The following is a 12,042-nucleotide window of genomic DNA, read 5'->3' as shown; positions in this document are numbered from 1 at the left end:
GTTACTCAACTTTGGCCACACTGATACTCACAGCACTCACTGAGGGCCGCAACTCACATGCAAATCTATATGTGAATAGCTTTTCACACTGACAGGCATGAATACAAAGATTAAGGCAAGACTACACAACACGCAGGCCCCATTTAAGTCAGTTCTACTGATATTAATAAAATTCCATATTTACCCAATTTCCACCAATAGGACAGCACTTTTAGTGAGCAATGACAGTCCAGGAATTTAACTACTAAAATGCATCGCAACAGAAGACCATTCTATGGACTAGTTTGTTTCGGCTGCGTGTTGAGCCTCGCGTAAACCCAAACCATACCGTAGGCTGCGAACAAATGGGCTGCAGGCCATATGTGGCCCGTGGGCTGCGTGTTGAGTAGTCCTGACAGACCTTCATGAACAGCCTCAAGCAGAGACTGAACAGACATGGCCCATTTCCATTGGTAAGAAAATTAGCTCTTGATCTTCAGTCTCAATCTCTGCTGCCAGATTTGTGGCACACTGAGGGGAACCAAAAGAAAATGTGTATTGTTACTACTGCTAATATTCTTCCAAGAAGAGAGATGGGTTGGAAGGATTAGCTTTTTAATTTGTACAGGTCAGTAGACATCAATTTCATTATATACACATAAGCCCACGAAAAAGCGTTTTCTTCAGTAAAAAATTAACAGATAGGCAAAAAAAGAAATGCTGCTTGAGAAGTTACCAGCCTTTGATTGAAGGCTATTTACTTGGTACAGTACTCTGACACAGGATCACCACCATTTGTGTTTTAACAGTTCTAAGGCTTTAGCTTTTTAAATCTCAATGTCTATAGTCTGACCTCCCCGTAATTTCCCACAGCTCTGAAAAACGTAAAGTCCACCAAAAATGTTAAGTGTTTTAAACATTGATATTATCTGTTAGCTATAAAAAAGAATTCTGCAAACCTAAATACAGAAGACACTCCAGGGTTCAAAAGACATCAGTCTAGCACTCTTCATAAGCACTAAATTCATTTAAGAAAATGATATACTAAGGAACAGATACCATTCAGTAGCCCTTTCCCAGCTAGCAAGCGACTGAAAATGCAAAGTAGTGAGTAGTTTCGGTGATGATTAAATATATAGCCCAACACAGACCAGGAAGAAACTCTCTCGAGTCTCCAAAAGTTTCATTTCAATTCAGATTTTATTTCAAAACATTCATGAACTTAATAAATTACACAATTTTTTCCCTTTATAAATTCTTCATAAAATATATTTTACAATTTTAAAGAAAGATTAGAAAGCTTTTTCTTTCTGAAGTGCTGATGAATATCTTGACCTTTGTGTCATGCTGGTGAATTATTTTGTAGCTGCTACAATAGTTCAATTTATCAAAGGTTTTACAACAAAGAGCCAAAAAAAAGACCCAGACGAACAAAATCACAGACCTCAAGAACTATCATTCAGTGTTAACCAATGAAACAGCTTCACCACCACCACAAGGCTAAGCACCATATGAGGGTCTTATAGGGACCCCCAGCCTTTAAAGTGGCCATCAGTGCAAAGAAGCTTTGTGAAATCAACAGTTCTACTATATGAGCTATTAACTATTGCTTTAAATTAATTTCTCAACTGAAGTTAAGAAGCAGGTTGACTGTTGTCCTCTGAAGACTTTCAAAGGGTATTAACTTGATTCACAAAGAAGGTAAGTGCTAAATATTACTCCAAGACAAACTAACATGTTAGGGTACATATTAGTGGATAGAGTAGTATCCCTGCATTGGCATGCTGATATTTTTTAAGTCTCAGTTTGTAGTTGTAGCAGGGAATGATCTTTTGCCTTGCATAACCATCAAAAATGGATCAGCTTTTCAAAGTTGGAATGCTATTACTACTTTGTACAGTACGGTGTCACAGTTTTATCTTCAAAGGCAAGCTGGGCTTTTGGTGTACTGATTCACCTCACAAAACATTGACAAAATGAACAGATGACTTTCAATAAGTTCCATATATTAATAGTTTAAACTCCAACTTTATCTTTATAGACAAAGTCAAATGCAAGACAGTGACATCACTATACCATCAAGATGACCAGGGGCAATTTTCGGCCAGTGTAAGTCAGAAAAGCACCCTTAAAATGTATGCAATTTTTTTTTAAACCAGCCAAGGTTCTGGCGCAACATGATACACCAACATCAACACAACAGTACATCTTTTCCTGAAATCTACTGCCACCTTGCACTTCTATAGCATCTCCAGGGATTTCCAAATACTTTAGAATCAATAAGCCACACAATACACCTTTGAGACATGGAAATGTACTCATAGTAACTCAAGTAACTTGCATACGGTGACAAAACAAGTCCAAAATAAAATCCAGGGTTCCTTGTTGCCTGCTAATCCACTACACCATGAGAGGACAGAAGAGAGTTAGCTCTTACAAATCTAGTAAAGTGACCAATAACCCTATTATATGGTCCGTTCAGTTGTTTTAGGAAGGACAAACTACATTTCTCTTATGTGGTAAGTGTTTACTTTCTTCATTCATAGGGACAATAAACACCGAATGGTCAGTTTCACTTTCTGAGGTTCCCATAGCAGTACTAGGGTGCAGTGTTTGGATTGCAAACACTCCAGGGGAATGTTCAAACCCAAACAAGAAGCATTTTTCATTTTGAAAGTTTTATGAACTTGGTTTTGTAAAATCATTGTTTAAGAGCCCAATGAAACTAAGATTTTACTCACTCATTAGACAGGGCATTTGTATGAGGAAATTTAGTCTCAGGTCTCATCCCCCCAGTTATGATCAACTTAAAGGGTAAGCAAGTAAGATCATGCACCTGAGGTAGAGAGTGTTCGGAACACTACTGCAAAGTTGTTTCAGAATGGACTCTTTGTGAAGTTCTCCATTAACATATGAATCATTTTTGTGGTGACAGATAAAACGCCTTGTACTATTTCAAAATGCCTTGTACTATTTCAAAACTTTGAAATTTACCATCCAGGACTAAAGATGAAATCAATTTAAAAAATTAAAAACAATTTAATATGTAGCAAAACAATCCAAGGATTGGTTAAAGTTTTCCCACAATAAAAGTTCAACTGAAGGGGTGATAGTTCATTCACACTGATTTTATGAGTTCCCTCCTACATTTGAAAATGAAAATGCTCAACATTTAATATAACCATCCCTTAATTACCACAGCACTAAACAGATCTGGGTAACAAAGGGCAAGAGAAACACATTGTTTGAGAAGAGTCTTAGAGTATTTTGTTATCTATGTTTTCATAAACCAACTTCATAAAATAACCATCCTGAAAGTGCTCTAGCTGCTACTGGATTATAGATGCACAAGTGCAGGCATGCTATTGTGAAACTGTAGCCTAATAGATAATATTTGGTTACCTAAATAATGGTAAATTGAATAATTAATGATCTAACCAACAAGCTGGCACATGATTGCATAAATCCATAGTTGAGGGAGTCCAATTACAAGCTTACTAGATGAGTGCTCAGCTTAGAAACACTTTAGCACCTTTGAATCCTCTGATCCCTTTGCATTACATTTTTGCCTACAAAGCTACGTTTTAGATGTTTTTGTTTAAGTGTACAGGATATAAACATAAAAAACAATCTGGGAGTGGGGAGGGAAGTATGTTTTTCAGTTGTTTTCTTCACAGATCCCAATCATCCAGATTCACACCAAATAATTTAAACAAAAAAAGCAGCACTCACTCTGTACGGAATGCCCACGCACATGCTCAGTCACCCACATATACATAAATATATACACATAGATTTACTTTAGAAAGCACAAGGATTTGCATTACCAGCATGCAAGCCTCTTCTACGTGAGTTCCTAATACCGTGATAGGAAACTGGAATGTCTGCAATGCTCCATAACATATTTCTGGAAAGCAAGAACATCTCAACTCATGAATTGAGATGTAAAGAATGGCAGTCTTTACATCCACACAAGTATAACACCTTGGTAATGTACATATTTGTAATAAAAAGGCCAACTCAAGTTTAATTTATGAAAAATCAAAAGAAATCCAGCTGTTAGAAATTAAAGTCCGAAATTCTCAGTTCAGGTTTGTTTCCGTGGACACAAAAGCTGCTCCTTTGTTAAAAGATAGAAACAATTCTGTTGAGAGGTCTAGGAGTATTCGAGGTCACGTGTCCCAGTTGCTGTCTTTAAAGGCAATTTTGACTAATCTGAGTTCTAGTTCAAAAGCATCAGGACGGTCTTGTGGGTTGGCAGCCAGCATCTCCTTAATCAGCTGCTTCATATGGGCATTCATCGATTTTTTCTTTACAGGGATGAGAAGTTCCATTTTGGGGTTTTCTAGAAGTGCCTCCCCAACTGGCACAATCTCTGTGCCTTGTTTCACATAGCTCCCCAAAAGTTCTTTCTTCGTCTCAGTGTCTATGAAGGTGATCCTTTCCAACATTGCCCAGATTATAATCCCTAATGCAAAAATGTCTGCTTTTGCAGTGTAATGGCCTTCCCAGACTTCAGGTGCCATGTAGAAGTCAGTCCCACAAGCTGTTGAAAGGAAACATTTATTTACATTGACAGGCTCTTCAGGGTTTTGTCCCAAAGCTGAACATACCTTACTTAACCCAAAATCAGCTACTTTCAGAGTGGGTTCCAAGTCACTAGCATCCACTCTGCTTTGTGAGATCAGAATGTTGTCAGGTTTGAGATCACGATGAATAATCTGATTTTTGTGAAGGAAAGCCAGGGCACTGCTGAGTTGAAGCATGAAACTAGTGTTGGTCTTGCGACTGGGCTTTCGGGACAGCAGGTATTCATTCATATCTCCTCCATCACAGAAATCCATCACAAACCAAAGGTAATAGGCGCTTCTGGGATCAAAGGCTATTTCTCCTTTTAATGAGGTCTCTACAAGCTGTAACAAGGAAGAGAGATTTCACATACCTGTTCAGAAAGCATAATTCATAGAAACAAAGAACTATGAACTGAAAGAGAAAAAAGAAATTAACAGTGTGAAAAGTTACAGGAAAATTAATTTTTAAATGTTGATTTAGTTAACAATCCTACTTATTCTCTGCCTGACAAAGGTCAAATGCCAATTAAGAACTTAGGGCTATGGGGCAAATAACAGTATTTTGAAAGATACTCAAGTGGCCATCACCTTCCCATCTGTTTCAGCTGGGCAGTGTCCTAACCACAGAGTTAGATTCACCCACTACATTTTCATGAAAATACAGTGTTGCAGCAAGTAGTGCAGTGTCAGTTATTTGTCCTCTGCTGATGAAAGATTATGTAATGGTACTCTGATGTTTACTTTTCACTCCATCACCATGAATAAATTCTAGCATGACTATCTATTAACCCAGAAAAACAATCAATACACATAGCTAAACAGCAATAAAAACAAAGGGGTTCCTGCTTGTTTAGGGATGTTAAATTGTGATTAATCAGCTAACCAAATAGTCGATGGAATTTCCATCAACCACTCGATTAGTTGGTAAGGCAGGTGGGGTGCTCGCTATTCCTGCTGCGCCTCTGCCTTTTAAATGTAGGAAGAACTGCCCATGGAGCTCTTACTACATTTAAAAGGCAGAGGTGCAGTAATCAGGACCTAGCGTGAGCAGGGACTGCTTGAGTCCCCACTTGCACCATTTCTCCTGCTATGCTTCTGTTTCCCCTGCCCCCCAAGGAGACAGTGCTCAAGGAAACCAGCTTTTAAACCAGCTCCCCCCAGCACCAGCTCCTGCTCCCCCCCCACCTTGCTGTATCTGATATAGAGGCAGCAAGGGGACAAGCAGCAACTAGTCAAGTAGTGACTCGACTATCCGATAAGCCTAGGCTTATTGGCTAGTCGATTAGTTGCTTACATCCCTACTTTTGTTGAGATTATCTTAAAGTAACCTCATTAACTAGCTATTTTTCCAGATGCATGGAATATATTTGAGTGCAATTTCCAGTTACTGCTTTACATGAAAACTAAATGAAACAACTAATCAGCTTTGTTCTAGTTACACAGCTGTATATGTGCTTCTTCAGCTTAGGTGAGGTAGCCATCAACAGCACATTCTAGAAATTAAGTATTTCAAGCCATCTGTGCTAACATACACCATATACTGGACTAAGAACACTTTGAAAGAATTTAAAAAAATCAAAGCAGTTTCTAATATAGCTTTCTGGGAAACACTTTCTGAATTAACAGCAAGGTGGTTCTTCTGAAAAAAGTGAGTGCAAGCCATACGGCAGCTTGAAAGCATTGTTAATATAGCTGTGCTCATAAGGTTGCAAGGTTGATCAGACTGATCAAGGAATACAAATAATATTGTTCAATCTTCATTTTCATGTTTTACCCACTTCTTGTGGACAGTGAAAGTGATGCACCCTGTCATTGGTGAGGAATTTTTCTAGAGCAATGTGTCATAAGAGTACTTTTTTTTTTCCTTCCAGAGAGCCCTACTGAGTCTTCATGGTCTGAACAAAGGTGCCAAATACTATTTGTCCTTCAACATACTCCCTCTGACGGTGGCACAACACCAACAGATAGATCCTCAATTAGTTTCAACAGGCCGTTTCATTGACTTCCGTTTATACCAGAGTATCTGCCCTTGATGCTTCATAATAAGGCAGGCTTCCTTCACTATTTGTGTACTGTATCTGGCTAATTCCGTAGTATTCTATTTTTTGGGTGGGGAGAGAGCATGAGATCTGACGGCTCCCATCTTGACATTTATCACTGTACATGCTATAATAAAGTTACCCAAGCCTCTTTGAAAGTCTAGTTGCAACAGACAATCAACTCCAGCAGTACTCTGTAGATCATCCTTTTTCATCAAACCAAAACAAAGTTTCTTTAGCTCACCTAATTTAAATGTCAACACCATTTGGCATAGCACCAAGTGGCATAGCACTTTCACAATTTTATTCATCAGTCATATCTAGCATTGTCCAATGACTGAATCAAGGTCAACAAAAAGACTGTTAAATTGTGAAGGGCCTTCTTACGTTTGTAGAGCACGATGGGGCCTAAGTCGCTACTGAGCTCTACTATAATATTTAATAAAAAGGACCTGTCCTGGATTTAAAAACAGGAATGGGTGTTTTACATATTTGATCAGCTCTATACAGATTCTGATCTTTAAAAGCAATTGATCTTTAAAGTGATAACATATGACACACACACACACACACACACACACAGAGTAATAATTTGCTGTGTATTCACTGGATGTGCTAGTCACTCAGCAAAGAGTGACATGTATACAGAGAGAACTCCCACCAGTCACAGTGGATACATTCCTGGCACCACTGCAAATGGCGAAATCTGTGAATACCAGGGGCACTGGCTGCTACAGGGAATTCCCCAATACGAGTTTCCTGCAGCTCCTGGCCACTGCTGTGAGTTCAGGAGCCTTGGACTACTCACTGCTTAATACATCAGAAATCGATCAGAGCCAATGTAAAGACTTTTGCCCAGAACATGCAACAGTGTAAATTTTTCATTTCCTTAAATTGTCAGTGTTATATAATTTTACTGGTGTGACTTTATTAAGTCTGCTAGAGTTGCATGTCTATGAATCCGAAAATCCAGGGAATTCTGTTTAGCAGATGGTATTCAAACATCTAGAGACCTCATACCATCATTTACACTGTATGAAGAAAGAAGCAGGCCAAATCTTCCCCCTTTTCCTGTTCAGCTACAGATCCCATAAAATTATTCCCATCCTCCTTCGCATACCTGTAAATAGAGGGAAGAACTAGAACCATGTGACATCTTCTGTACCATACCATCTTTCTGCAAGATGCACTCCTCCAGATGGATAACATTTGGATGCTGGCTCTTGATACTACTAAGTGCCCAGAACTCACGTAACGCTAGTTCCACATTCTCTGGAGCATGGCACCGAATTTTTTTCACTGCAACCCGTGCAGAGGTCTTCCTGACAAGTGCTTCATACACCACACCGTAACTACCACGTCCAACCTCCCGTATTAGATCGTACTTTGGCTGGCTACTCACCATCTTCAAGGCCAAGGGTTCTGGGGAGGGGGGAAAAAAACATCACATGACAAAAAATCCTATGAATAATGACTGATCTGCTTTTCCTCTCTGAATCAGTTAATTAAGTATCATTTGGGCTAATCACTGTGCTTAAAATCAGGATTCCATTCAATAAACTTAAATAAGATTGTAATGAGCCATTATTTTCAGATGTTACCAATATGAAGAAGCATTAAACTTGTTCAGTAAAGCCACAATTAACGCCAAGAAGGATTTTCAAGTGTTACACTTTAGGCTAGTGATATAATGTTAGCCAGCATTTATCATAACATGTTCACAGTTCAAGCCCACAACATTTCTAGCTTTCACTTGCATTAGGTCAGGCTAAAACTGTTACATCTCACAGCATCTTTTACTTTAACATTTTGTTCAGTATCAGTGGAGTACAGTGCTTCCTTTCCCCACATTTTATAGCATTTTCCAGTAAAGGTACTAGCAGAAGCACATACTTAGTGGATCTTACGCACTGTTTCAAACTACATTAAGTGGAAAGTCACAGACAGCATGGGTAAATGTTTTATGGTGTAGTTTATTAAATGGTTTTCTAGTACCAAGGTAAAGGAGTATTTAAAAAATGTTTTTAATTTATAAAAATTAAATACAATCTGAACAGTCAGTTTAAACTGGGCAAGATATTTAAAAACATTCTACATTGTTTACATTCAAATTCTAGTTTCATTATGAAAGGAAGGAGGAAGGACTAAAACTAGTATGTTCATATTTTAAAAAATGGGAACATACCCAAGATCTTCTTTGCAAGGTTACATACCAGAAAATACAACATTACTCACTAATGCAACCAAGCCAGAAAGGAACACTAAATAGACAGAAAATAAACTTTGGCTATCATCACTGGCCAAGTGGAATGACTTGCAAAAAAACAAAGGACTAAATAGAAAACGAGCAAGTCAGGGTATTAGAATGAAAATGATTTTAGAAGTTAGTATCGCAGGCAAGTTGTATTTACCACAGGAAACCATTCACTAAACACTACTTCGCTGAAGCAAAACTATCAATCAACTTTCAAGTACCTACAAAGCGTGCACCATAAAAGAAATAATGGATATCCGTCTCATGACACCATTAGTGCAGATATATGGAGATGTGGCAGCAACATCTTTTATGTGAGTTTACAATTCTGAATGCATTTAAATATAAATTCCCCACAGAAATGCCAGTACAACGTGAGATTCAGATAGTAATATTTATTCAACCTGCTCCTATATTGTGATATAAGCATATGGAGAACAGTGCAGACTAAATGCTAAGGTAAATTAACAAGAACATACAAAAACAAAGGCACTCGCACACAAAAGAGGCATTAAGTATGGATAGTCAAAAAACTACATACAATTAGTGTAGTTGTGAAAGAAAGCTATGGTCATTGCAGGCTCAAACAGTAGGGAGCACAATTTACCTTTGAAACATCAGTTTACACAGAAGCAGGTCTATAGGTAAATAAAAGGCTGCCACCTGTCCTTCCCCATTGTCCTAAAGAGTTGGGGGGGGGGGGGGGGGAAGAGATTTCCAAATTCAACAAGCCCCTCCTCTCACAAGGCATCAGAGCCTATACAATAATCTAATCTAAGCAAACCTCACATCCCAGAAGACAGACTGTGAAGAGGGGTAACTGTTAGTCTGTTTCAGCAAACACAAGGAAGTCCTGTCGCACCTTAAAGACTAACCCATTTATTTGGGCATAAGCTTTCCATGCGCTTAAGCCCACTCTGTCAGATTCCTAAATAAGCAGTAACCCAGTTAACCATCAGCGGTGAGGTTAACAGAAATGATGGTGAAAACTGACCCACACAGGAAACCCCAAAACGTGCCCGTTCCATGGTTCTGGTTCTTTAGGCTATAGGAGCAGGGCCTGGACATTGATTGGCTTTGGGGGGGGTAGAAGGCTCCCCCTGTATATTTTGTAGTGGCACATTTCACAGTTTCTACCCCGCTCCTCCAGGAGGGCTCTCGGCACAGAGCAGCAGACCCCTAAAGGAAGGGGGTGCTGAGGGACTGGTGGCTTAAATGACTTTTACTGAGGTGTCTCCAGCCCATGGGCTGCCCCAACATTTAAATCAAGTCCTGGAAAAAATAGGGGGGGGGGGGAGAGTGGCGCGTTATACTGCACCCCCCCCCATGAGCAGGGTTCCAGGCCAGGCCTCCAGTCCTCCCTGGAGGCCAGAGCTGCCCCCCCCTCCGGGACAAGGGGGGAGCATCAGGAAAATCCCCCCCCCAGCAGGCGAGGCCCCACAAACCAGGCACCAGCAGGTGAGGCCTCCCCCCCCAACCCCCCTTTTCTCCTCAGCACAGCCCCGCCCCATCCTCTCTCCTCAGCCCCGCCCCCCCAGCCCACCCCCCTTCTCCTCAGCCCAGCCCCGCCCCCACCCCATCCGTCCCCCTCAGCCCCGCCCCCCCAGTCCCCTCCCTCAGCTTGACAGCGGGGGACGCAGCTTCCCCTCCCGCCAGGGTTTCCCTCGCGCCAGGGGCCCCTCCCCTCAGGCCGCGCTGCAGCCCCGGGCCCGCGGGGCTCCCGGCCGCCTCCGCGTTACCTCAGCAGCGCCGCGCGCGCTCCTCCCGGCCGCCATTATAGGGTTCTCTTCCCCCCCTCCCCCACTCCGGGCGCCGACACACCCCCCTCCGCGCGCCCCCGCCGCCGCCGGGGCTCCCCTCCCGCGCGCGCGCCGCCCTGGCCGCTTCCCCATTGGCTGAAAGGGCGGGCGAGCCCCCGCGCCTGCTTTGTGGCGCGCGCCGCCGCTTCTGATTGGCCGGGGCCGGATGCGCACGGGGCGGGACTTTCCCGGGGAGCTCGCGCCTCTGTTTGCCGCGTGGGATGCTCCCCCTCGGTTCCATGCGTGGGAGGGGGGAGGGGAAGGATGCACCATGGGTGCAGCTCCCAGAGTGGCCCGGCAATGAGGCTGCCCCATTTAAAGCAGCTGGAATGGGGGGAGGCGGGTTCGTGTAGCCCCCGGTAGGATGCAGTGGGGGGTGCTGCGCCATGGATGCAGCTCAAATGGGGGGGGGGGGCACCTCGCGCAGCTGGGAGAGGGGGGCGGGGGCTGTGCGGCCACGCAGCTCGTATCAACACCCCAGGTGCAAACCCAACGTGCAGCCCTCTTCGGTCGTAATGGGTTGAATTGCACAGGACTGGCCCGAGCCCTCCCCCACCCACTTCCCCCAGGGGACGCTGCTGCCTCCTGCTTGCTGCAGCCCCCCTGTGCAAACACCTACCGTGCCTGTCCCTCCTAGCTGCTGAGTGTCCTGCTGAATTTTAAGGCATTTCTCATTTTTTTATCGTCCGCAATTAGATCTTTGTCATTACAAAATCATAATTTCGCTTTTTTTAAAAAAAACAAAGCAGCCCCCATTAGACTGTCGCTTATTGGTTGCCACCCAGGGAGGAGGACTGCACCTTTTGTTATCCCTTGTCACTGTGTGATGGGGACATGCCTTTTAGGGAACTGCAAGCACGTTGAAGGATGCAAGCATTTGGTAAGATCCTTCCCCCCCTCTTGTCTAGAGGATGGAGGGCTATTGGTATCTTCCCTTAAAGGGACATGTCTGCATTTTTTCCCTGCTGGGAAGTGTGTGGACACACTCCCTGACTATGTGGTGTCTCTCTCATACTAGCCACTGCAAGACATGCAGTTCAGAAGCTATGGCAGCCACCTGAGGCCCCATCTTCTTGATCCCAAATCAATGTGGGAGCAAAGGCACCACTTGCACATACATGTTTAGTGCCCCTGGACTTCATAGCACAAGACGGTCAGGTGTCAATCTTCCTATAACACTCTCACATGGACTGGGCCAGGGATCAGTGTTCATTGCACACACCCACAACTCACACCCATTAACATTCAGACACACTCACACCCATTAACATTCTCAAGCACCTGCCTAGGAAAAACAGTGGAAGGGCCCTGCACCGAGGTCCCAGTATGGACAGTCTAGTACAGAGTACAGGGTGCCCACTTTTATTGTGTGGAAGTAACATCTTACTCTTTAGATTTTT

At 42.6% G+C, this 12,042-nt stretch overlaps 1 protein-coding gene across 2 annotated transcripts; it reads right to left on the bottom strand.

Annotated features, from left to right (window-relative positions):
• Positions 1–1,160: 1,160 nt before the first annotated feature.
• Positions 1,161–10,709, bottom strand: PDIK1L (PDLIM1 interacting kinase 1 like). 2 transcript variants are annotated; one of them, XM_075908617.1, is made up of 4 exons: positions 10,583–10,709; positions 9,451–9,524; positions 7,710–8,011; positions 1,161–4,892 (listed from the first exon to the last, which is right to left on the bottom strand). In XM_075908617.1, the coding sequence occupies exons 3-4, from the start codon at positions 7,992–7,994 to the stop codon at positions 4,152–4,154; spliced, it is 1,026 nt and encodes a 341-aa protein (XP_075764732.1). In that variant the 5' UTR covers positions 7,995–8,011; positions 9,451–9,524; positions 10,583–10,709; the 3' UTR covers positions 1,161–4,151. The 2 variants fall into 2 exon arrangements, with proteins under 2 accessions (XP_075764732.1, XP_075764731.1); XM_075908616.1 differs by lacking the exon at positions 9,451–9,524 and having other exon boundaries at positions 10,583–10,706.
• Positions 10,710–12,042: the final 1,333 nt, after the last annotated feature.

This window comes from Pelodiscus sinensis, chromosome 25, assembly GCF_049634645.1.
Source record: "Pelodiscus sinensis isolate JC-2024 chromosome 25, ASM4963464v1, whole genome shotgun sequence".
Taxonomy (NCBI): domain Eukaryota; kingdom Metazoa; phylum Chordata; order Testudines; family Trionychidae; genus Pelodiscus; species Pelodiscus sinensis.
Note: the sequence above shows the minus strand (reverse complement) of the source record. Positions and strands in the feature narration are given on the sequence as shown.